The sequence below is a fragment of the Bufo gargarizans genome, chromosome 3 (genome assembly GCF_014858855.1).
Source record: "Bufo gargarizans isolate SCDJY-AF-19 chromosome 3, ASM1485885v1, whole genome shotgun sequence".
Classification (NCBI taxonomy): Eukaryota; Metazoa; Chordata; class Amphibia; order Anura; family Bufonidae; genus Bufo; species Bufo gargarizans.
Window position 1 is genome coordinate 347,165,474 of NC_058082.1, and position 22,067 is coordinate 347,187,540.

General features: G+C 42.5%; 1 protein-coding gene across 4 annotated transcripts in view; it reads left to right on the forward strand.

The window, feature by feature from the left end:
* The window catches only part of THRAP3 (thyroid hormone receptor associated protein 3), a 45,516-nt gene that overhangs the window by 13,145 nt on the left and 10,304 nt on the right, over positions 1–22,067 (forward strand). For 3 of the 4 annotated variants that reach the window (XM_044287698.1, XM_044287697.1, XM_044287700.1), the window contains exons 3-6: positions 6,940–7,100; positions 13,276–14,133; positions 16,074–16,688; positions 19,553–19,725. In XM_044287698.1, the coding sequence (XP_044143633.1) occupies positions 6,973–7,100; positions 13,276–14,133; positions 16,074–16,688; positions 19,553–19,725 (1,774 nt within the window). In that variant the 5' untranslated portion in view covers positions 6,940–6,972. Of the gene's footprint in view, positions 1–6,939; positions 7,101–8,902; positions 9,204–13,275; positions 14,134–16,073; positions 16,689–19,552; positions 19,726–22,067 lie in introns of those variants that run through there. The other variant, XM_044287699.1, reaches the window with a different exon arrangement.

The following is a 22,067-nucleotide window of genomic DNA, read 5'->3' on the forward strand; positions in this document are numbered from 1 at the left end:
GCCTGTATTATACTAGAGGGCAAGTTTATATACAGGGTGGCCCACGAAAAAAGTTGCCCGCCTCCAATATCTTCAAATCAAACTGCCTAATAGTAAATCAGTCTTAGTTGCTATGGACAACCGATTTACTATTAGGCAGTTTGATTTAGAGATATTGGAGGCGGGCTACTTTTTTCGTAGGCCACCCTGTATATAAACTTGCCCTCTAGTATAATACAGGCTACAGTAATAGAATATTAAAACAAGAACTGCGCCATTTCAATTTATCCTGCACGCCATCCCTAGAAATATGCAAATGAGAAGAAAAAGTAGAAAATTATGGGGGGGGGTTTGAGCTTTGTTTTTCCTAGCAAAAACCTCAGACAAACGAGCAATGCAGAATCGCATACTGCCGAGGTCTAAATGGCGCTGGAAGCTACCATTTCTACATTATTACGGCACATGTCACGTTTACAGTGTAAAACCTGGTGGACGTGTAGTTCTGCACTGCGCCTCATTGCTTGGAGCTAAGGGTGCACTGTCTGTGATAAATCTGCAGATTCCTCATTCACTGCATGGTAAACATTAATATTATTATTTTGTTAATCTTAAAGGGAGTCTGTCACCACATTTTAGCATGTTAGACCGTTAAAATAGGGTTATGTGATCCAGCCAGAACATAAAAACGGTACCTTTGTGGTAGAAAACTGACTTTTCAATTTGCAGAAAACAAACTTATAAGATTATGTTCTGAGCCCTCTCAAGTGCCCAGGGCGGTCTCTCAATCCTCGGAGCCCCAGGCAGCACCTCCTAAACGGCTGATAACTCCGCCCTCCGTGCGCCTCTGCCCGCGCGTTTACTCCCCTCCCCTGTCCCTTTCCACTGCGGCAGTGCGGTACAAATCGTAGCGGGCGCATGCGCATTGCGATGCCCGCTCCTGGCAGGGCATCGCAATACCTATTGCGCATGCGCCCGCTACGATTTGTACCGCACAGCCGCAGTGGAAAGGGACAGGGGAGGGGGAGTAAACGGGCGGGCAGAGGCGCACGGAGGGCGGAGTTATCAGCCGTTTAGGAGGTGCCTGCCTGGGGCTCCGAGGATTGAGAGACCGCCCTGGGCACTTGAGAGGGCTCAGAAGATAATCTTATAAGTTTGTTTTCTGCAAATTGAAAAGTCAGTTTTCTACCACAAAGGTACCGTTTTTATGTTCTGGCTGGATCACATAACCCTATTTTAACGGTCTAACATGCTAAAATGTGGTGACAGACTCCCTTTAAAGGGTTATCCAGCTTTTTAAGAAATGTTTGCTTCCCCTGCTGGACCCGTGAAGGGAAGTGGACTTGCCTGCTCCCCTATACTCCTAGTGACGTACCACTTGAGGGACATTGTGGCCATTCATCGGTGTAATGGTACACCTAACCCCCTTCCAGGCTGAGACTTTGAGGGGTTACTGGAGCGCAGGGCATGCAGTTGTGGAGAGGAGGAGCAGGTAAGTGTGCTTCCCTTCACACATCCAGTGGGGAGCCAAAATGAGTTAAAGCTGGAGAACCCCATGCCTGTATTTTCCCCCTGATGAATGGCATCTTTGCTTTGTTGTGATAGCCCCCACGCTGTGCTACTCCTCTAATAGGATGCTGGGTGGAGTTAAAACTCGGCAGATTTGCCAAACTGTTCTCTAGACGAAACCAGGAAGGAAATTTGACCTTTCTGGTTCTGCTAGTGAGGATCTCGCATCATTCCTGCTTCTAGGTTCACTGTAAGTTTGGGGCTGTCTTGCTGTTGCTGATCTCCCTTTTCTAATCATTTTTCCTGGGAATTTTCATTCTACTATATAAAATGTTTGTAAAGTTGGTCACCTCTCTTAGTCATTGAAAGCATTGTGTCTTACTCCAAAGTTTGGAAAGGCTGGAGCCCTGGCCACCAGCACTTTGTGTGTATTCTGTAAGAAAACTATGGGGAATTGTTACTTAACCTGTACTTTACTTACCTTTTTAGTTACTTGTACCTGCAGACATGTATAATGTGTCTACTGGCTTTATTTCACTGTCTGTACAGATGACAGGCACATGATTGCCTTACATCCGTGCTGGCTGAAGCAGTTCCTTCTCCGCGCACTTCACATTCTCACTGTACAGACTATTTTCTTCTTTTAATACTTATGTATGTGTGTGTATGTATGTATGTATGTATATGTATGTATGTGTGTGTATATATATATATATATATATATATATATATTTTATTCTATATCTCCTGAAATACCCCAGGTTTGATACTGTGGCTGCACACAGTGCAGGTTTATGTGCAGAAAATCTGCATGAATTCTGTACCAAAAAATGCACGTAAATCCTCACTATTTATTGCTTTTTGGTGTGGATTTGATGCACATTTTCCACAGATCTCACCCTTCCATTTAAAAAGGTGAAATCTGCACAAGAAAACAATGGTCATGTTGCAGATTTCACAATCCGCGCATCCAGCTAATTTCTGCTCCCAAGTAAAACGCAGAGTACATGAGATTAGTGGTATCTCTGATATGCTTTGCCGGTGATCCGCTTCATGTGCAGGCACCAGAGCAGAAAGTCGTGAGGCTTTCCATCATTTAGAAACGTCTGCGTTGTTTTATCCAAACCGGACAGGCAGCATTGTGCTGTTACTGGGTTCTGTTAACCCTTAGGTGCCGCAGTTCTGAAATGCTAGTTCTATGCTTGGCTGTAATATGACGTGGCTTATCTGTTTGTTGGATATGACCCAGGAATCCTCTGTCCCCTGCTGGTTCCACCCTCCGTCCTCAGGTGGGTGCCAGTGTCTCTAGGGTTTCCAGCTGATAAACAGTCTCTCTTTCACCTGCTGTTTTTACACTTGCCAGCTGGTCTCCAGGGAGCAAAGGCCTCACAAATAGATATTTACAGCCTGACTGAGTGGGCACTTTTTTTTCTTTTTTTCCACAATTTTTTTTGTTCCGCTTATGGACTACTTGTCAATGTCACGGTAACTAGCACGAGGAGTCAGATGAAATGCCAGCTCTAACACATTTGTGACTCCTAAATGTGAAGGAAAAAAGGACGGCAAATATATTGTAAAGAATGACATTACAATGTGGAACTCAGTGTCAGGAGCAGAAGATTGAAGGTGTTTGGGAAGTAAAATTACAACAGAATGGGTATTAATTTCTTTTGGGCTTCAAGTCATAGTTTATCTAGAAGTGAATTTTAATGTGTGGTTCTTTTCTATGGCTCATGTCTAATAATCCTGATTATCAATCATCCAGTACCTGTCTGGTACATGTGACCCTGGAGTTAAAGGGGTTGCCCAATTTCAGGAGAAAACTGGATAGTCCTTGGGGTCTGTCTGCAGTAAGGAACTTGCCTGACAGACCCTACTCTGCCACTCGGGTTTTCCTGGCTGTGCTGTGTTTACCAGGCTGCAGTGCTGAAGTCACATTGGCTGCACATGTAGTCACTGCTGCAGCCGGTTTAATGTGGCCTGTCCAGTAGTGCAAGATCTGTCAGGCAATTTCAAAATCCGCACAACAGGTTAATTTCAGCATCAAAGAAAAATGCAAAGTGTACGTCTCTCATACTTTTTGCTGATACTGTATTAGGCCTCATGCACACGGCCGTTGTTTTTGTCCGCATCCGAGCCGCAGTTTTGGCGGCTTGGATGCGGAGCCATTCACTTCAATGGGGCTGCAAATGATGCAGACAGTACTCCTTGTGCTGTTCACATCTGTTGCTCTGATCCATGGCCCGGCAAAAAAGGCTGTCCGTGCCTTTCCGCAAATTGCAGAACGTGGGGACCGCAAAACACACCACGGTCGTGTGCATGTAGCCTTATGCTGAGTTTTTTTCGGCACAATACACTCTTAATCCGCCACTTGTGTAGGTAGCCTAAATGAGTTTTCAACACTTCCACTGCAATAGGATGCGTTCGCACTTTCTGTTCGGTGGGTATCTGACTATGGGAACCCCACTGATACTGAGAAAGGAAAGGGCTACATCACTGCGTCAGCTCTCTGATCCTCTGTAAAATCTTTCCTTGCACAATGGGGGTCCCAACTAATCACTTCAGAGAACTGCAGCATTATAAGATATGAGGTGAGCACATGCCCATTGACTAAGGAAATGGCAAAATTCACAACACAGTTGTCAGTTCATACTTTTCCAGGAGGAATAATTGAGACATGGCAAAATGGAGATTTAAGAAAGTATGCGCCAGTGTTGACGAAAAGTGACATATCCAAAGAAATAACTGGCCCTATTTGAAAGGGCCTTCCACTTTAGCCAATCCTTTGATTGATGATCACAGGGTTTTGTATTACTGGGGCCTCTAGTGATTGGTTATAAACTGCTGGGGAACCAAATTCCTCTGTAGTGCCACCATAGGAAAAGTTTAGCATAGTTCTCATTATCTAATGCAGGAATGGTAGGGCTCATCCAGAGGGACAGAAGCTCATTGCAGCCACTCCTGGTCCAGGAACCCTATCTGTAACTTTAAGGCCAAATTTGATACCTGATGACACCTTTAATACATTTTATAAGAGCTGGCAAATGATGATTACTTGGTCTATTCTGGTACTTGGGCTATTCGGCTATATCTCAGATATTTACTGCTGCCAACTATGCGGTCCTACTCCATTTGATTTCTCAAAGAGGACACCTTGAAGAGGAAAAGCTTGTGGTGACTATATACTATAGGTAGAGGGGTAAGGTTCTAAAACAAGGTTACAAGTGCTTGGGTCTCCAAATAGTCCGTAAATAAGGAGAGAACTGCAGATGGGCTCTTGGAATAGTACACATGTCGGGCTGATCTGATATAAAGGTAATCTTTCTGAAACTACTTGTATCACCCCTACAATAAGTGTGGGGAAAGCAGTCTTCACACTAGGTGGTTGGATATGTCCCATGTTGGGATCACTTTAGTGACCTCTGAAAGCTTATGCTCTCAGTGCGTTGACTACTAGATCTGTTTTGCTGCAGCTGTGCTCTTAGAATAACTTGCAGCGTAAGGAACCCGGGATTAGTGCAGATTAGCTGTTAAACAGGTGATAGTTAGTAAATATTTCATCTAACCCTGCTTGTAAAATGTCCTGATAGGAGCCGGACCAGCTTCAGCTGCTAATTGTTTAACATCAAACTAATCCGCTTGACGAGTGACTGGACGGGTATTCGTCTGTAAAGGGGGCATTAGACGGATCGCTAATCGTTCCCTATACATCGTTTTTGTAGTGCGTAATAGTTACTAGTCATCGTGAAAACATTTCGATTCTCGTTCAACCACATCTTTCAACTTGTTAAAAAATTATCGTCCGTCGACATGTCAACGTCAAGACATCGTAGTGGGAACCTCCAGGTGCTAAATTCTTTGTATGTAATAGATGCATTCACAAACAATTCTCAACTTTAGAGTGTCTCAATAACTATTACTTGTCCGGAGTAATAATGACCAGCTACGAATGATGACGACTATTCGATTATCGTTATCAAATCTACCTGCCTAATACATCCTTAAAGGGGTATTCCCATCACAGACAATGGGGGCATATCGCTAGGATATGCCACCATTGTCTGATAGGTGCGGGTCCCACCTCTGGGCCCCGCACCTACAAGGAGAACGGACCGGGTAGAACTGTGGCTGGAGGACCCCGGATTTCCCAGGGTCCGTCCACAACCAAGCGCTGCTCCCATAGAAGTGAATGGGAGCACACCACACACGCGACCCCCTGCTCCCATTCATTTCTATGGGGCAGACAGAAATAGCTGAGCCAGCCATGTGCAGACGCCCTCTGTTTATTTCCCCACTTCGTCCACTTGTACATGCGGGTCCCAGAGCTGGGACCCGCACCTATCAGACAATGAGGGCACTTCCTAGTGATATGCCCCCATTGTCTATGATGAGAATACCCCTTTAAAGGTATATGAACACAATGTATATTAAGCGCATAAAATCAGAAGGGTCAATACACTGCCAGCTACGTAGATGTGTTTTTTTTTTTTTTTTTTTTTTTTTTTTATCTTATTTGCACAATGCAGAAAATGGCCTGCAGTGCGGATTTTGAAAAATGCAGTATGTCAGTTTGTGTGGGTTTTCAGTGCAGATTTCTACCTTTGCAATACATGGGGTGAGATCTGGGCCAATCTGGGACCACAAAAACAGCAAGTAACACATACAGATCTTAGTGCACACACAGGCTATAAACTGCAAAATATACTGCCGTGTGCATATACCCGAGGCTCTGTCACATCTGCATCATGAGAGAAATCAAGTGCTGCATTCTGCTGTCACTTCTGATGTTAATGAGGTCCGCTGGGCACCACTGGTGTTTGTATGATAGTCTCCAGTATAAAAGGAAGCCACAGTGCACGTGTGAACAGAACCATATACTATAGTATGGCAGGCTGCCAAGCGTCTTAGACACTGCATCCCCTTTTGCCTCTGTAGTAATGTTCTTGAATTCCTATACTAGTAGCCAATGTCATTTATGTATTACCTTGGAAATAGTGCTCATCAAACATAAGGATTGATATGGGACACGTGTACATTCAGGTTGTTTTTGAATATGCCAATTACACCCCGTAACAGTTTAGCTACAAGTCAAAGGGTGCCTCCACACGGGACTGGGGATTTACCACCACAGATTTACATCTGGCAAATTCGCATCATATTACAGTACCAGCAAAACCAATGAGATTTTAAGACCTCTTATCCACACACAGAAAAAAAATCTACAGTGTAAATTGAGCTACCATGCAGATTTTAAATCCGTTCATGCTGCATCTCTTACCACGGCAAAATCTGCAACGTATGTGGGCAAGTTACATCCCATGTGTATTAATGTGTTTATTTTTTGATTCACTATAACCTCAATGCTTTATGAATTGGTGTATAAAAAAGCTTTAATTTTTTTACATTGTATTTATTATTGACTTACTGTATTATGTTTTTCAAAATTCTCTTTAGATCACACTAAAGGGACTGCTTGGCATTTGAAACATGTCCAAAAACAAGTCAAAATCAAGGTCGGGTTCATCCCGCTCCGTATCGCGTTCAAGATCTCGTTCATTCTCTAAGTCTAGGTCCCGTTCCAGGTCTCTCTCTCACTCTCGCAAACGGAGGCATAGGTAAATGTTTTCTTTATTTTTTTATGTATTTTTTATGTATTTTTTTATGTAACTGCATTGCTATTTGAAATAAAGAGAAGTAGTTGGTGTTTTATGGTGTACCATGCCTTTCCTGCGCCATGCTTGACCCCCGTTTGCTCGTGTGAGAGCCACCTAATATATTAGGCATACCTCTAGCTCTTCTCTTGAAAGACAAATCTGTGACAGTTATGAGCTAGCATAGTTTGGCGCTATAATTAACACTAATTTCTATGGTAAATTTGCCAGGTCATAGGAGGCAGAAAAGTTGTGAGCGCCATGTAAAATTGAAGTCACATTTTTGCATTCGGTCTGTGACATACAGGACTTCAGTCTCCAGAGCCACACTAGCTAGAACATAACAATGCATGGTCCTCACCATTGGTCGTAGTCTATACAAAAGTCTTAAATTTTCTCTGTTTTATCTCAGCTGTCTGAGCTTGTTCCAAGAAAGGCTATTGTAAGTGCTGTGGATGCGGACCCACTGCCTTGAATGGGTCTTCAAGATACGGCCAAAGATAGGACATGTCCTATCTTTTTTGCGGAGTGGACGTACAGATTGGAAGCCCACGGAACCTGTACAAAACACTTCAGTGGGCTTTTGGGTCCATGCCTCTGCACCACAAAATGTAGGACATGTCTTATCTTTGGCTGCATCTTGCAGATCGCGGACCCCTTCAAGTCAGTGTGTCCACATCTGTACCATGGAGTGCCTGTGCATTGTGGACCACTATTTGCGGTCCACAGCTCGAGCACAGAGCCCTTACAGTGAGTGAAGTGAAAAAATATACTAAGGCTAGTTTCACTCTAGCGGCAAGGAACACGGCAGGCTGGTCCGGCTGGTGAACAGCCTGTTGGATCTGTGCTGCCGCTAGTGCATGCGTGCCCCTGAACTAGCGCTCTGGCCCCATTGACTTTAATGGGGGCGGGCCGGAGTTCCAGCGGCAGCACGGCAAACATGCCGAGAAGCAACCGGAATAAAGCAACAACATTCCGGCCGCCTCTCAGCATGTAACAGTCAATGGGGCCGGAGCGGTGGTCCAGGGGCACGCATGCACTAGCGGCCGCACAGATTAGACAGGCTGTTGACCCGCCGGAATAGCCTGCCGGAGTACCCTTATAAGATGTGTGGGGATGACAGTGCAGCTATTGTGAAGTCGTGTATGTTTTGACTTAATTGTAAGGGGAATGTATGGTCAGGAAATCCCATTCATGGCTGTTTTAATTACTGGTCCACTCGGCAGTTTCTGTGAACCACCTGGGGCCGGTGCTTAGTCCCATCTTGCTATGTCAGTGGAGAGATGGGACAACCCCTTTAAATGTACTGCCGATCTAGCTACATCCTAGAAGCAATGACGAGCCAAATCTGCATGTGACCGCTTTGGCGGTCTTGCCGGACCGTTTGAAGCGTGTCTGCAGAGCAAAATCATTGGCTGGAGTGGTCATCTGGTATGTGAACAGAGTGTGGCAGGGGACCACCGGACTTTAAGTGGCACCCGATGTAAATGATAACTGTATATTTAGGGGTACCAATGGCCCTGTATTGTCGAGATGACTCTGTGTTGGAGCACATTACAGGTTACATTTCACAAGGGACAGGAGAAAACTCCCTGGGAGACACGTGGTAATTTAATTGAATCTTGCGGGCGGAGGCTGAGCTCCCTTGAATCTGCCATTTATGTCAAGTGCTTTAAATTGTTCGTGTCAGTCCCTTGTGGTATCTGCACTTGGTGCTTGAGTTTCTAGGCAGTTAACTCCTCCTCGTATCTGTGTAGTGCGTGACATGCGTTAGGCTTTCTTCTTGGTTTGCCAGTAGCTGCTACAGCATCGTCTTGGCTCAGGAAACTGCTGAAGTTCTCCCCTCTTTTTCTGGGTACAGCTGGACTTTTACCACTGCCTGATCTTCAGCTGTTCCTAGCAGAAATCCTCCTGGGCATTGTAAGCGATGCTCTCCAGGGTGTATTTTCCACTCGCTAGGTTGAAGCCTGCAGTTTCAGTGTAGACCCCAGAAGCGGCACAGCTCACCGGCACACGATCTTGCTCTGATGGTAGCACTAACTTGAATCCAATGAAATCAAAGAAGCGGTAAGAAGAACTGGGATTTGAACTAATGCCTTTTAAGCCTGGTCCTCCGATTACTTGCATGCAGCAATAAGAAGGGTATAGGGATATGAGTCTTTTTATAGAGTTCTGCGCAGACCCTTAGTCCTCTACGGCATGGGAAAGTTATGGATCGTCCCCAATGTGTATTGATTTTGATTTATTTTCACTTTTATGTGCGAGGCTATCATGTTTCTGTCCAGTTTATGCATGTTGCAGGCTGTAGACTTAGACTCGGCAGTTTGTATTACTCGCTCTAGATGTATGCATTGAGACATTTTTAGTAGTTTCTGTATTTTCTTGTTTTCACAGGCATTCAGTGCATATAGTTTCAGGCTATCTCCTATTTAAAGAAATGCCAGCACTTCAACGCCTTGTAACTCCACTTTGTAGACTTTGTAATCCATGTGGCATACATTTAGTGCGAGGCACAGTTTATTGCAGTATTGGCTTCTTTTTGGATTATTAAGTCGTGTTCAGCAGCGGGCTAGTAAAGGCGGTTTAGGACTAGCTTGCTGGTATTTTTATTTAACCATGTTCTTACATATTTTGCGGTTAGTTTCTAGAAACTAGAGTCTGAATAAGCTTTATATCATTAACGTTAAAATCCAGACTGTTTTACACTTCATTATGTAAGTCATAAGGCAGTTCAAATGTTACAAATTTCTGAAAAATCCTCTGTATTTGAAAATGTTGAAATGGTTTCACAAGGTATCGTTGGAGATTGCAGTAATTCAGATGTGGCGTGAGTTTGGGTCTGGGTACTGGAGAAAAGAACCGCTATCTGTGCACAAGGTGGTAGCTTTTCATCTGCGACTAATATTCTCTAGAGTGTATATGGAATTAAAGCTTTGTACAGTAGAGTTGCGTTTTTCAGCTTGTGTTCCTACAGATTTTTTTTTTATTTTTTTGCTTAACTTTCATAATATTGTCAGGACTCCAAAAATGAAAAAATAAAATAAAAATACACTTTTAGTCAATGATGATCTACCACAGAGATTTTGGCAGTACATGCCGTAGCTTCCTTCATTGTGTGCTTGGTTACTTAAATGTACCGAGCAGCGTCGCAATGATCATTCAACATACTGGACTTTATTTATTTATTATTATTTTTTTGTGCTGGTTTTGAAAGGTCCACATGTAAATGCATCTGAAGGCTAGGTTCATCATATTTGCTATTATAATTATTATATTAATAATTATAATAGCAAATATGATGAACCTAGCCTTCAGATGCATTTACATGTGGACCTTTCAAAACCAGCACAAAAAATAAAAATAAAGTCCAGTATGTTGAATGATCATTGCGATGCTGCTCGGTACATTTAAGTAACCAAGCACACAATGAAGGAAGCTACGTCATATCTTTTAGAATTATAGTAAAATATTTGAGTGTAAAAATAAAGGCATTGGAAATTGCAGCAAAAGACAGTCCTGAACGTTTAGCTGCATCACTTGCATGTAAATGTGAATTAAAAGGTGGAAAAATGTGGAGTTTTATTTATTTTGTAATGGTTTACTAAGACATTACTTGCATTACAATTTACGCTGCAATAACTAAGGGTCATGCTGGCAAATGTAAAATGTTTTACCACAAATTGCTGCATGTATTTTTCGGCAGATTACAAGCCTGTGTACTGGCACTTGGAAGTCTGGCTGCCTTATTGCTTTTTTTGCTCTGATACACACTAGTCGAGCACCCAACACAATCGCTGAATGCTGACTATGGACCTGTGAGACGCATCCATCATAGAAATCCTAGTGCTTACTACAAATTGGGGAGAATTCATTGCGCCCTGCACTTCAGAATCCAGGAGCTAAAAGTCACAAATTATGGCCTTTGCTACTTTTTAGGCTAACCTGTGCAAATTATATAAAAAATAATTTTCCACCACTAACTCCAGTTTTGAAACATGGTTAGCTATTTTAATTAGTCTCAATCCAAATTTATCAACCTGACTATTTGAAAAGTGAAAAAATAAAATAAAAATTTGTGCCAGGACAAAGCAGGCTTTGGCATGTGTAACTTTATGTAATATTTAAAGGGGTTGTCCCCTGAAAAATATTCTAAAGTTTTCAAACCAGCACCTAGATCTAAATACTTTTGTAATTGCATGTAATTAAAAAATTTAGCATGGTCAATGAGCTATTCAATAAATGTATCTGTATAGCGCCACCTGCACTTGTTTTTTTTTTTTTTTTCATTTTTTTTTTTCTTATCTCTTTGACCTGCTCACTGAGATGGCCGCAATGCTCAGTTTCATTGTTCAACTGCCTTCTGAGATGTGATGGGGAGAGCTGAGACACGCCCCTTAGCTCGGCAGAAAAGACACTCCCCTTGATCTGCCAGCATGATATAAATCTAGCGGAGCAATGAATGGGTAGATCTCTGGATCCATGTGAGTGAGGTACAGGGCTAGTTCTAGCTTTCTTAGAAAGAGATGGTCATGTCCTATAAGATGTCAATTTTTATTTTATTTTTATTTTTACCTTAGTCATGGGATAACCCCTTTAATTTGTGTTGGCCTCCTAGATGTAGTGTTTTGACCCCCAAAAGTCACATTAGAAAAATTTACCTGAAAATGTCACTCATTGTAAATACAGTTGGCGCACGACTCAAGTGCATATTTTACCCCTTAGGGACATAACCAATTTTGGCCCCCTCCAGTGTTTAAATTTTTTTGTTTTTCAGTTTGGCATGTTTCACATAGTAAAATCATATTTGTGCTTTTGTGATTTGGACCCACTCCGGGTTTTGGCTTACAAATACTGATGCAAAAATACTGATTGTGTGAAAGAGGCCTTTAGTTATGATACCTTGAATTTTGTGGGACTAGTTGTAGGTGTTTGGGGGAAATATTTTTAGGATGTGTGCTATAAATAACAAGATCTCAAAAATTTTCAATGGTGCTCAGGTCTGTTCTCTGTGGTGGCCAATCCGTGTGTCTTCCTGAACCACTCACATTTTTGAGCCCTGGGATTGTCATCTTGAAATATGCCAGTGTCATCAGGGAAGAAGAAATCCATTGATGGAATAACCTGGTTGGTCAATATATTCAGGTAGTCAGCTTATTCTTTGGGCACTTAATGTTGCTGAACCTAGACCTGGCCAACTGGGAGGCTCTTACTCATTTTTCTTATTTAAATCTAGGTGGTGATCTTTTTTGGCCAGGTAGTGTGTATGTGTACAGATACACTGCCTCAAGAACTGGGGCCCTGGGCCACTCCAGTAATTTTAGGGGAGCAGCAAGGGGCCTGCAGGGGGTTTGGGGCCTCTGTTCTTGTGGGTGGGGGTCCCAGCAGTAGGACTCCCACTAATCTGATAGTTATCCCCTATCCTGTGGAACTTGTACCTACCGGAGTACCCCTTTGATGCAGCCTGATCTGAACTGTACTGTACTTTTCTCAGAGCCCGAGCAGAGCTTAGGCAAAACTGTTTGGTCAAGATCATTGCAGAAGTGTTTCTGGTGGTACTTTGCTTTTGCTTCTACTTTCCATACATCTGGAAGCCATGTCTTAATGCAGCTTTTCATGGTTTGGGATACTTCTGTACAAATGTCGCTAAATCCTTTGCATGTGCTGCATTAGTCACCCGCATGGAAACTTCTGGGAAAATCCACAGATTGTGAATGCTTGTAAGAAGTGGTTAAGTCACATGGTATTGTGGGATTTAGCGTTTTATGTTTCTAATTTTAAACACTTCACAGAAGGTAAAATTGTTTGATTGCCGTACTAATCTGTATTTCAAGGTGATTTTCTTTAGCAAAATATGAATTAAAAACAAAAGCTTAAACCTGTCAAAAGGAAGGTTCATATTTCAGGCTGCATGAAAAAGGTGCCATGAAGTGTTTTAGCTGTGAACGCATACGTTTCTACCTTTCTTACTAAAAGGGTTACAGAACAAGCGGTGTAACATGATGCAGATTTTTATGCTTTCTGTAAATTAGACTTTTACAAAGACTGCAAAAAGCCAAAATATACTGTATATTATGTGTGCATGCAATATATTTATCAGACTTAATGTGGTGTTTTTTTTTTTTTTTTGTCTGCCCCATAGTTCACGATCACGCTCAAGGTCCTACTCACCTGGGTATAACAGAGATAGGAACCATCCACGAGTTTACCAAAATCGTGACTTTCGTGGTCACAATAGAGGATATCGAAGACCATACTATTTCCGGGGGCGTGGTAGAGGTTTCTATCCACGTGGTCAGCATAATCGTGGCGGGTATATAAACTACCGCCCCAACTGGCAAAATTACAACCGCCAACCGTATAGCCCTCGCAGGGCCCGATCTCGTTCACGTTCTCCAAAGAGGAGATCCGTGTCCCCTCGGTCCAGGAGCCATTCAAGAAATTCAGACAAGTCCTCATCTGATCGTTCTCGGAGATCTTCATCTTCTAGGTCGTCCTCCAATCACAGCAGAGTGGAAACTAGACGTAAATCAAAAAAGGATAAGAAGAGTCACTCAAAGGATCAAAGATCCTCTGCTCAGGTAACAGATGACGAATCAAAGGAGCAGTCAACATCTGGCGGAGCAGATCCTGGTAGCAAAGAGGGAAGTAAATCCTGGCAGGACATTGAAGCTTATGATGAAAGCCCTGCAACTCAACACAGTCCTTCAGAACGTGCACCCACACTTAAAAGCTCTGTACAGTCTGTGGTGGTTCGACGCTGTTCTCCTAGACCAAGTCCTGGGCAGAAGCCTAGTCCACCTTCACCAACTGGTTTACAGAGTAGCAGTTCCTTCAGGGCATCTTCTCGTCAAAGCCCATTTGAGCATAGCTTGAGTCCACCAAGGAAGAGTCCTTTGACAAAGAGCCCTCCCTCAATGAGTTCGCTTTACGGCAGTAGCCAGAAGGAAGAGGGCAGATCTGGAGAGATGACTGCACCAGTGGGAACTGGATATAAAAGGTATATTCTGTGGAAGCCTAACCATTTTAATTCCATTCAGTCTTACTCATTGACATTTCCCTTCAATGCTGCTCCCCCCCCCTTTTGTTTTATACAGGAATATATAGTAGCTGGCTCTCAAGACTTGTATGACGCATTGTATCCAGTTTAAGGAATTGTACATATTATAATAAGTTCAATGAAGTTAATATTCACATGCCCCACAATTGGCTTTTTTGACCATATGTGTGGTATGGTATGACCACAGACCTGATATACCTGTTAATTATATAGACTATTTTTTGGCGTGCAAGTTGTCTTGAGGGCTAGCTACTTTGTCAGTCTTTACTTTTTTGTTTTTTGTAGATACCAGAAACATTTCTGCCACTGCACTTAGCATCTTATGTAGTTTTGTGGCTTTAAATGAGGTCACATAAGATCTTTTCCCTTACCCAAAGGATAATTGAGTATCCGATTGTCTGGGGTCTGACCGCTGAAACCCCCACGGTCGCAAGTATGAGGTGTTGGATTGAATGGAGCAGTGGTCACGCATGCATACTGCTGCTCCATTCAACTCGGACTGCTGCAGATAGTTGAGTGCTGTACTCAACCGCTGTTCGGCGGAAGCGCACATTCGTGACTGCTGCCGCATTCATCCTGGGGACTCCAACGCCTCACTCTTGTCATTGGTGGAGTTCCAATGGGAAGAAGGCTTGTGGTACTGTATGCTTATGTCACACTATCTTTATTAGTTTCTAGGGCTTGTATTCCCCCACTGGGCATACCCCAACATTCTGTTTGCTTCCTAATTTGTAAATTGCATACTGTTCATTTGTTATATATTTCCAAAAGGAATTTCATATTCTAATTCTTATAGAAAGTTCTTATTTTGGAAGGTCTGTTCTAAAGCACAGTAGATTGTTGAGGCTTTACCCTATTCCTTGTGTCTCCTCTTTAATACACTTGTTTTTATATCTACCTATATTCTTTTTATTTTGTTCACAGTGTGCAGGCAATTTTTAAGTCCGCTTTCATCATTATTCAATTATTTTTATTTTTTATGCCTGGTTGAGGCATTATATTATGCTCTTTTTAAGAGAAACGATCCGAAGCAGAGGAACAAAATATATATCACACGGTCTTAGAATTCAGACCAAAAAAACCTAATGAGATAAAAAATAAAATAAAAAACACAAGCCTGCCGCTCTACTCAGTTCAGCTTGGTACAGTGACTGCAGTAGTTTGGATAAAAAGCATAATCTGTCTTAAGATCCAAAGCTAAGTTTAGGACAAGCAGTGGTAAGTATCTGTTTTTGATTGCATTGAGATAGGGTTCATGTCAATTTCCATTCTCATGTAATCCTAAAGCAGCAGTTTTGCTTAAAAAAAAAAAAATTTATTTTTTTAAAATTATATTTTCACATATACATATACTGAAGAGAAATTAAGTGCAACTCAACTTCTGGCAGCCTGATGACGCTATATTAATCAGTAAAGTCTTTAATCTGTCTAAAATTTGTTTGAAACATCTATTAAACTGAGCTATACATAATACTCCAATGACTTGCTTTGCACATTTCATATAAAAGTAGAACTGCTGCTTTTGGTTGTTGGCTCCATTCCTGCCTACTACTTTCAAGCCAGTTTTATTTAATTATTTCAGAGTTGCCTTTTAAGCGGTAGCTTTGTGATGGACCACCACAATTGTGTTTTCCAACCATGTGCCTATGTTAGTCATTTTGATATCATCCTGGTGGGCCATAAATATCACCCAAAATCTGTGCACCGTGGTGGACACTAGGTGCTGTGTTCCTGTTTTTTTGTTTTGTTTTTAGTTTTGAGACTTTCATCCTAAAAAATAATCATCCTTGTACCTGCATTGGGTATATTAGCTTGTGTTTTAGTATGTTGTTTAGAAGGTATCCATGTGTTTTTTTGTTTTTTTTTTCTCCATCCCAAAGATTCATGGAGGAACAGAAAAATAAGGCATTGGAGCTGGAGAAAGAGAATGGAAAGGAAAAGCTGAAGGATCGTAGCAGCCCTACCGATTTTGCGATGAGTGAGCTTGAGAGGGCTTATAAAAAGAGCATGTCCCCTAAACGCTATAAAATGCGCGAGGAGCTGGAGAAATTGAAATTGGCTGAATTGCGATATGCAAAAGAGGAGGCAGAACATGAGAAAAAGAGCCGAGCAAGGAAAGACTCTGATAGTGATTCCAAGAGTCAAGATCCATATGATCCAGCCAAATGGGAAGAGTTGTCTTTCATTCCAAGCACTAAGGAAAAACGCAAAAAGTCAGAGGATCTGGAGGATGAGCTGTATGCAGAAAAATCCAAGAAAGAGGAAAAGGCCTCAAAGTTTGCTCATAAAGGGTTTCTCCCTGAAAAAAATTTTAAGGTTACAAGTTTCAAGGCATCAAAAGAAAGGAGTGAATCTCCTCCACCAAGGAAATCCTCAGAAAGCAGGGAGAAACAGTTATCCAAGGAAGACCTGTCTCTTTCTAAATCAAATTTCTCTGTTAGCAGAGAAACGGGTCCTAGTGTCCGCTTAGATTCGTTTGATGAGGATCTTGCACGGTGAGCTCAAATTTTTTTTTTTTTCATAACTGGTCTCATTATTTAAACCAATCGCAGTACAGCTTTCACTTTAACAGAAGTTATAGTAGCATACTGATTAGTTGCTATGGAGAACATGGTTTGTTTAACCTGATTTCTGCAGATTACTCCAGCTGCTCTATCGGCAGAATATGATGAAGATATCAAAGCTGAGCTCTGTGATATACAAGTTTTTATCATTTGGAACAGGAGTTGAGAAATCTGTATCAGTGAGTCTCTGATAACCCTGTCCACACGCGAGCGAGTCCATAGCGGAGAATCACGCGAGTAAGCGTGACCCTCCGTTCTGGAGGGCATTATCCTGATTTTTAAAGCTATGTGCCTCTGCATACAGGGAGTGCAGAATTATTAGGCAAGTTGTATTTTTGAGGATTAATTTTATTATTGAACAACAATCATGTTCTCAATGAATCCAAAAAACTCATTAATATCAAAGCTGAATATTTTTGGAAGTAGTTTTTAGTTTGTTTTTAGTTTTAGCTATTTTAGGGGGATATCGGTGTGTGCAGGTGACTATTACTGTGCATAATTATTAGGCAACTTAACAAAAAACAAATATATACCCATTTCAATTATTTATTTTTACCAGTGAAACCAATATAACATCTCAACATTCACAAATATACATTTCTGACATTCAAAAACAAATCAGTGACCAATATAGCCACCTTTCTTTGCAAGGACACTCAAAAGCCTGCCATCCATGGATTCTGTCAGTGTTTTGATCTGTTCACCATTAACATTGCGTGCAGCAGCAACCACAGCCTCCCAGACACTGTTCAGAGAGGTGTACTGTTTTCCCTCCTTGTAAATCTCACATTTGATGATGGACCACAGGTTCTCAATGGGGTTCAGATCAGGTGAACAAGGAGGCCATGTCATTAGATTTTCTTCTTTTATACCCTTTCTTGCCAGCCACGCTGTGGAGTACTTGGACGCGTGTGATGGAGCATTGTCCTGCATGAAAATCATGTTTTTCTTGAAGGATGCAGACTTCTTCCTGTACCACTGCTTGAAGAAGGTGTCTTCCAGAAACTGGCAGTAGGACTGGGAGTTGAGCATGACTCCGTCCTCAACCCGAAAAGGCCCCACAAGCTCATCTTTGATAATACCAGCCCAAACCAGTACTCCACCTCCACCTTGCTGGCGTCTGAGTCGGACTGGAGCTCTCTGCCCTTTACCAATCCAGCCACGGGCCCATCCATCTGGCCCATCAAGACTCACTCTCATTTCATCAGTCCATAAAACCTTAGAAAAATCAGTCTTGAGATATTTCTTGGCCCAGTCTTGACGTTTCAGCTTGTGTATCTTGTTCAGTGGTGGTCGTCTTTTTATCCTTTCTTACCTTGGCCATGTCTCTGAGTACTGCACACCTTGTGCTTTTGGGCACTCCAGTGATGTTGCAGCTCTGAAATATGGCCAAACTGGTGGCAAGTGGCATCTTGGCAGCTGCACGCTTGACTTTTCTCAGTTCATGGGCAGTTATTTTGCGCCTTGGTTTTTCCACACGCTTCTTGCGACCCTGTTGACTATTTTGAATGAAACGCTTGATTGTTCGATGATCACGCTTCAGAAGCTTTGCAATTTTAAGAGTGCTGCATCCCTCTGCAAGATATCTCACTATTTTTGACTTTTCTGAGCCTGTCAAGTCCTTCTTTTGACCCATTTTGCCAAAGGAAAGGAAGTTGCCTAATAATTATGCACACCTGATATAGGGTGTTGATGTCATTAGACCACACCCCTTCTCATTACAGAAATGCACATCACCTAATATGCTTAATTGGTAGTAGGCTTTCGAGCCTATACAGCTTGGAGTAAGACAACATGCATAAAGAGGATGATGTGGTCAAAATACTCATTTGCCTAATAATTCTGCACTCCCTGTAGTCTTCCTTCTACAGAATTATGGTGACATAAAGCTGTAAGTAAGGTCAAGCAGAGGCACATAGCATTATAAATTGGTATAATACCATGCGCTCCTGCAAGTCCACAATGGAGGATCACTCTCGCACACGGAGTGTAATTCCCGCAATGGACTCGCTCATGTGAAACAGCCATTATTCAAGGAGAACTGTGAGCCATGTTGTGTAGGTGGGTTAAAGGGGTTGTCCTCTTTTTGGTTATTGCTGACCAATCTGCTTGTGAGAAGATTACATGACACTAATATAGCCGCCATTGAAATTCTGCACCATTTTCTATAATTCATAAAGTATGCCCCTTATTTACAAAGTCTTTTTTTATGTCCTCATAGAAGTCCTGTCCATAAAATGGCCGCTGATGGAGGGTCATGTGACCAGGAAAATCAACTCCTTGTGATGTCTCACACTGCACCTGCAGTAAACTCCCAACAGAAAAAGTGCAGATGGTAGGTGCAGTGTATATGAATGGAGGAGACATTACATGGATGTGATTTGTCTGGTCACATGACCTTCCATCGGCAGCCGTCTTATGGACAGGACCTCTGTGTGGACAGCACTAAAGTCTTGGCAAACATTGGGGCATATCTTATGAAATATAGAAAATGGTGCAGAATTTCAACAAAGGTTATACTAGTAATTGTCATCAAATCATCTCCAACACATTGGTCAATGGTAACCAAAAAGTGGCCAACTCCCTGTCCCCCCTAGGAGCCCTGTTAGGGTTTAATTTCCAGTTTTGCTTGGTTTGTTAATTTGTACACAGATGCTTTAGGGTTTGTTAAAAACGTGTTACAGTATCCTTATAAAGTGAAATAACATCATCCTTCTTACTATAAAGCTACAAATGCTCATGAATGTTCTTGTAAATTTAAACTCCTGTTTTCATTTCCCCTTTCACAACTGCAGTCCGAGCGGAGTAATGACTCATGAGCGAAAACTGTCTCGAGACCTTGTTCACAGCAACAAGAAAGATCAGGAGTTCAAGTCAATATTCCAGCACATCCATTCTGCGCAATCTCAACGCAGCCCATCCGAGTTGTTTGCCCAACACATTGTGACCATTGTGCATCATGTTAAAGGTAAACTACCTAAAAAAAAGCTGCAATATTTGTGTGAAATGTGTATATATACCATCAGTTGGAGAAGGGAGCAGGCTTGCATAGCGTACATTAGCAGTACATTATCCACCTTCGGGGGGCCTTTTAGCTAAACCTTCCTCACACCTTTCAGGATCTACGGAAGGAACCATAGTTACCCGCTCATCACTGCGGGGTTCCAGCTCCTTTAGTCCTGCTTGTAAACATCTGCATTGACAGGGTAGGTGCATGTTCTGCTGCAGCGCTGCTTGTCTCCGTGACTCATTGACGTAACACATAGGGACATGTCACCACTGCAGCTGCACACGACACCTATAAAACTGCATATTGACAAACAGGAGCAGCGAGTTACAGAAGGATTTGGGACCCTGTGGCGGGGAGCAGGTGACTATGCTTTCCTCTGCAGGCCTGGCAAAAGGCCCCCGAAGGTGGGTAACCCTTTTGAAGCTGGGTTCACACACATTGCTGCACTTTTGTCAGTACTGTTCTAGGCACAGTTTTTACAGGTCTAACAATTTTTTTTCTTTAATGTGTTTATATAACATTTCTAACCAGAATAGTGTGCTCCAGAAAATAAATGGTGTTCTGTGCCTTCTAGGATACACTAATGCGAAGTATGAATATCGGCCATGGTTGCCTGTCTGTTATTGGGCTTCAGCGGCCCTCAATGGAGCTGAGCTGTAAAACCAGACACAACCGGTAGACAGGTGTGGTACTATTTCTGGAAGAAAGAAGCCAAGTATTTCTAAAGCTGGTCATAGATTAAATATCCCAATTAGTTCTTGCAGGAAATTCAGCTGAGGTACTGTGCCTAGCAAATATCTACATTTACCAATGCCTCATCAAATGGGCTTGATTGGAAATGTCGTCTTCTACATCTTGTTGAAGAGCCTGACATGGAAGGTTAAGGGTCCATTCACATTTCCGTAGTGTATTTCGGATCCGCAATACACCCGGCCGGCACCCCCATAGAAAATTGCGGGCAAGAATAAGTGTTCTTTTTTTTTCCAGAGCCGCTGACCTGAAGATCGGCGGTGCACTCTGGAAATGCGGATGTGGACAGCACCGCATCCATGCCGTCCCCATAGAGAATGAATGGGTCTGTACCCGTTCCGCAAAATTCGAGCAAGTTTTAGCTTCCTTGTAACTTGGAGAGTAGTAGAGGCAGGGGGTGGGTGCTCTTTCCTTCTGGGGTGTGTGTGTGTGAGAAGGATAGTGTTTTGGTGACAGGTTTGTCTTTCTGTTGGAACGTTATATTATCAAAAAAATCACAGAAAAAAACCAAGATAAAAACATCCTGCACGATATGATACAAATTTGCCGATGTCCCTGGCCATATTATTGAAGAAAACCACAGAAATAAGATAATAATGCACTTATTAAAGCAGATGCAAGCACTATATATGGACTAAGTCCTCACTCTGATATGATAATGTCTGAGACACTTAGTCGATATATTTTGATCAAAACACATCTAAGCCCGCCTACCGAACGTCAAGGTGGTCTCAGGTCAGGCGGGTCCTACACTAAACCTACCTAAGCCGTTGGGCTTCTATGTTCAGGAGCGCAGACGCCGCACATATGGTGTGCTGCTCCTAGTAACCTCCATGTGCATCAAGCAACCAATGGGAGGAGGAGCAAGCACAGCCATATGTACCACCTAATTAAGGCGCTCATTGGATAGGGGAGGGGGGCAAAAGTGCAGAGGAATGCTACTCCCAAGATACTAGGTGTGCATTCACACTTGAAGGTGCCACTCCCTCAAGCAAACACTACTTAAACAAAAAAATCACAGAAAAAACTAAGATAAAAACATCCTGCACGATATGATACAAATTTGCGGATGTCCCTGGCCATATTATTGAAGAAAACCACAGAAATAAGATAATAATGCACTTATTAAAGCAGATGCAAGCACTATATATGGACTAAGTGCATTATTATCTTATTTCTGTGGTTTTCTTCAATAATATGGCCAGGGACATCCGCAAATTTGTATCATCGTGCAGGATGTTTTTATCTTAGTTTTTTCTGTGATTTTTTTTGTTTATGTAGTGTTTGCTTGAGGGAGTGGCACCTTCAAGTGTGAATGCGCACCTAGTATCTTGGGAGTAGCATTCCTCTGCACTTTTGCCCCCCTCCCCTATCCAATGAGCGCCTTAATTAGGTGGTACATATGGCTGTGCTTGCTCCTCCTCCCATTGGTTGCTTGATGCACATGGAGGTTACTAGGAGCAGCACACCATATGTGCGGCGTCTGCGCTCCTGAACATAGAAGCCCAACGGCTTAGGTAGGTTTAGCGTAGGACCCGTCTGACCTGAGA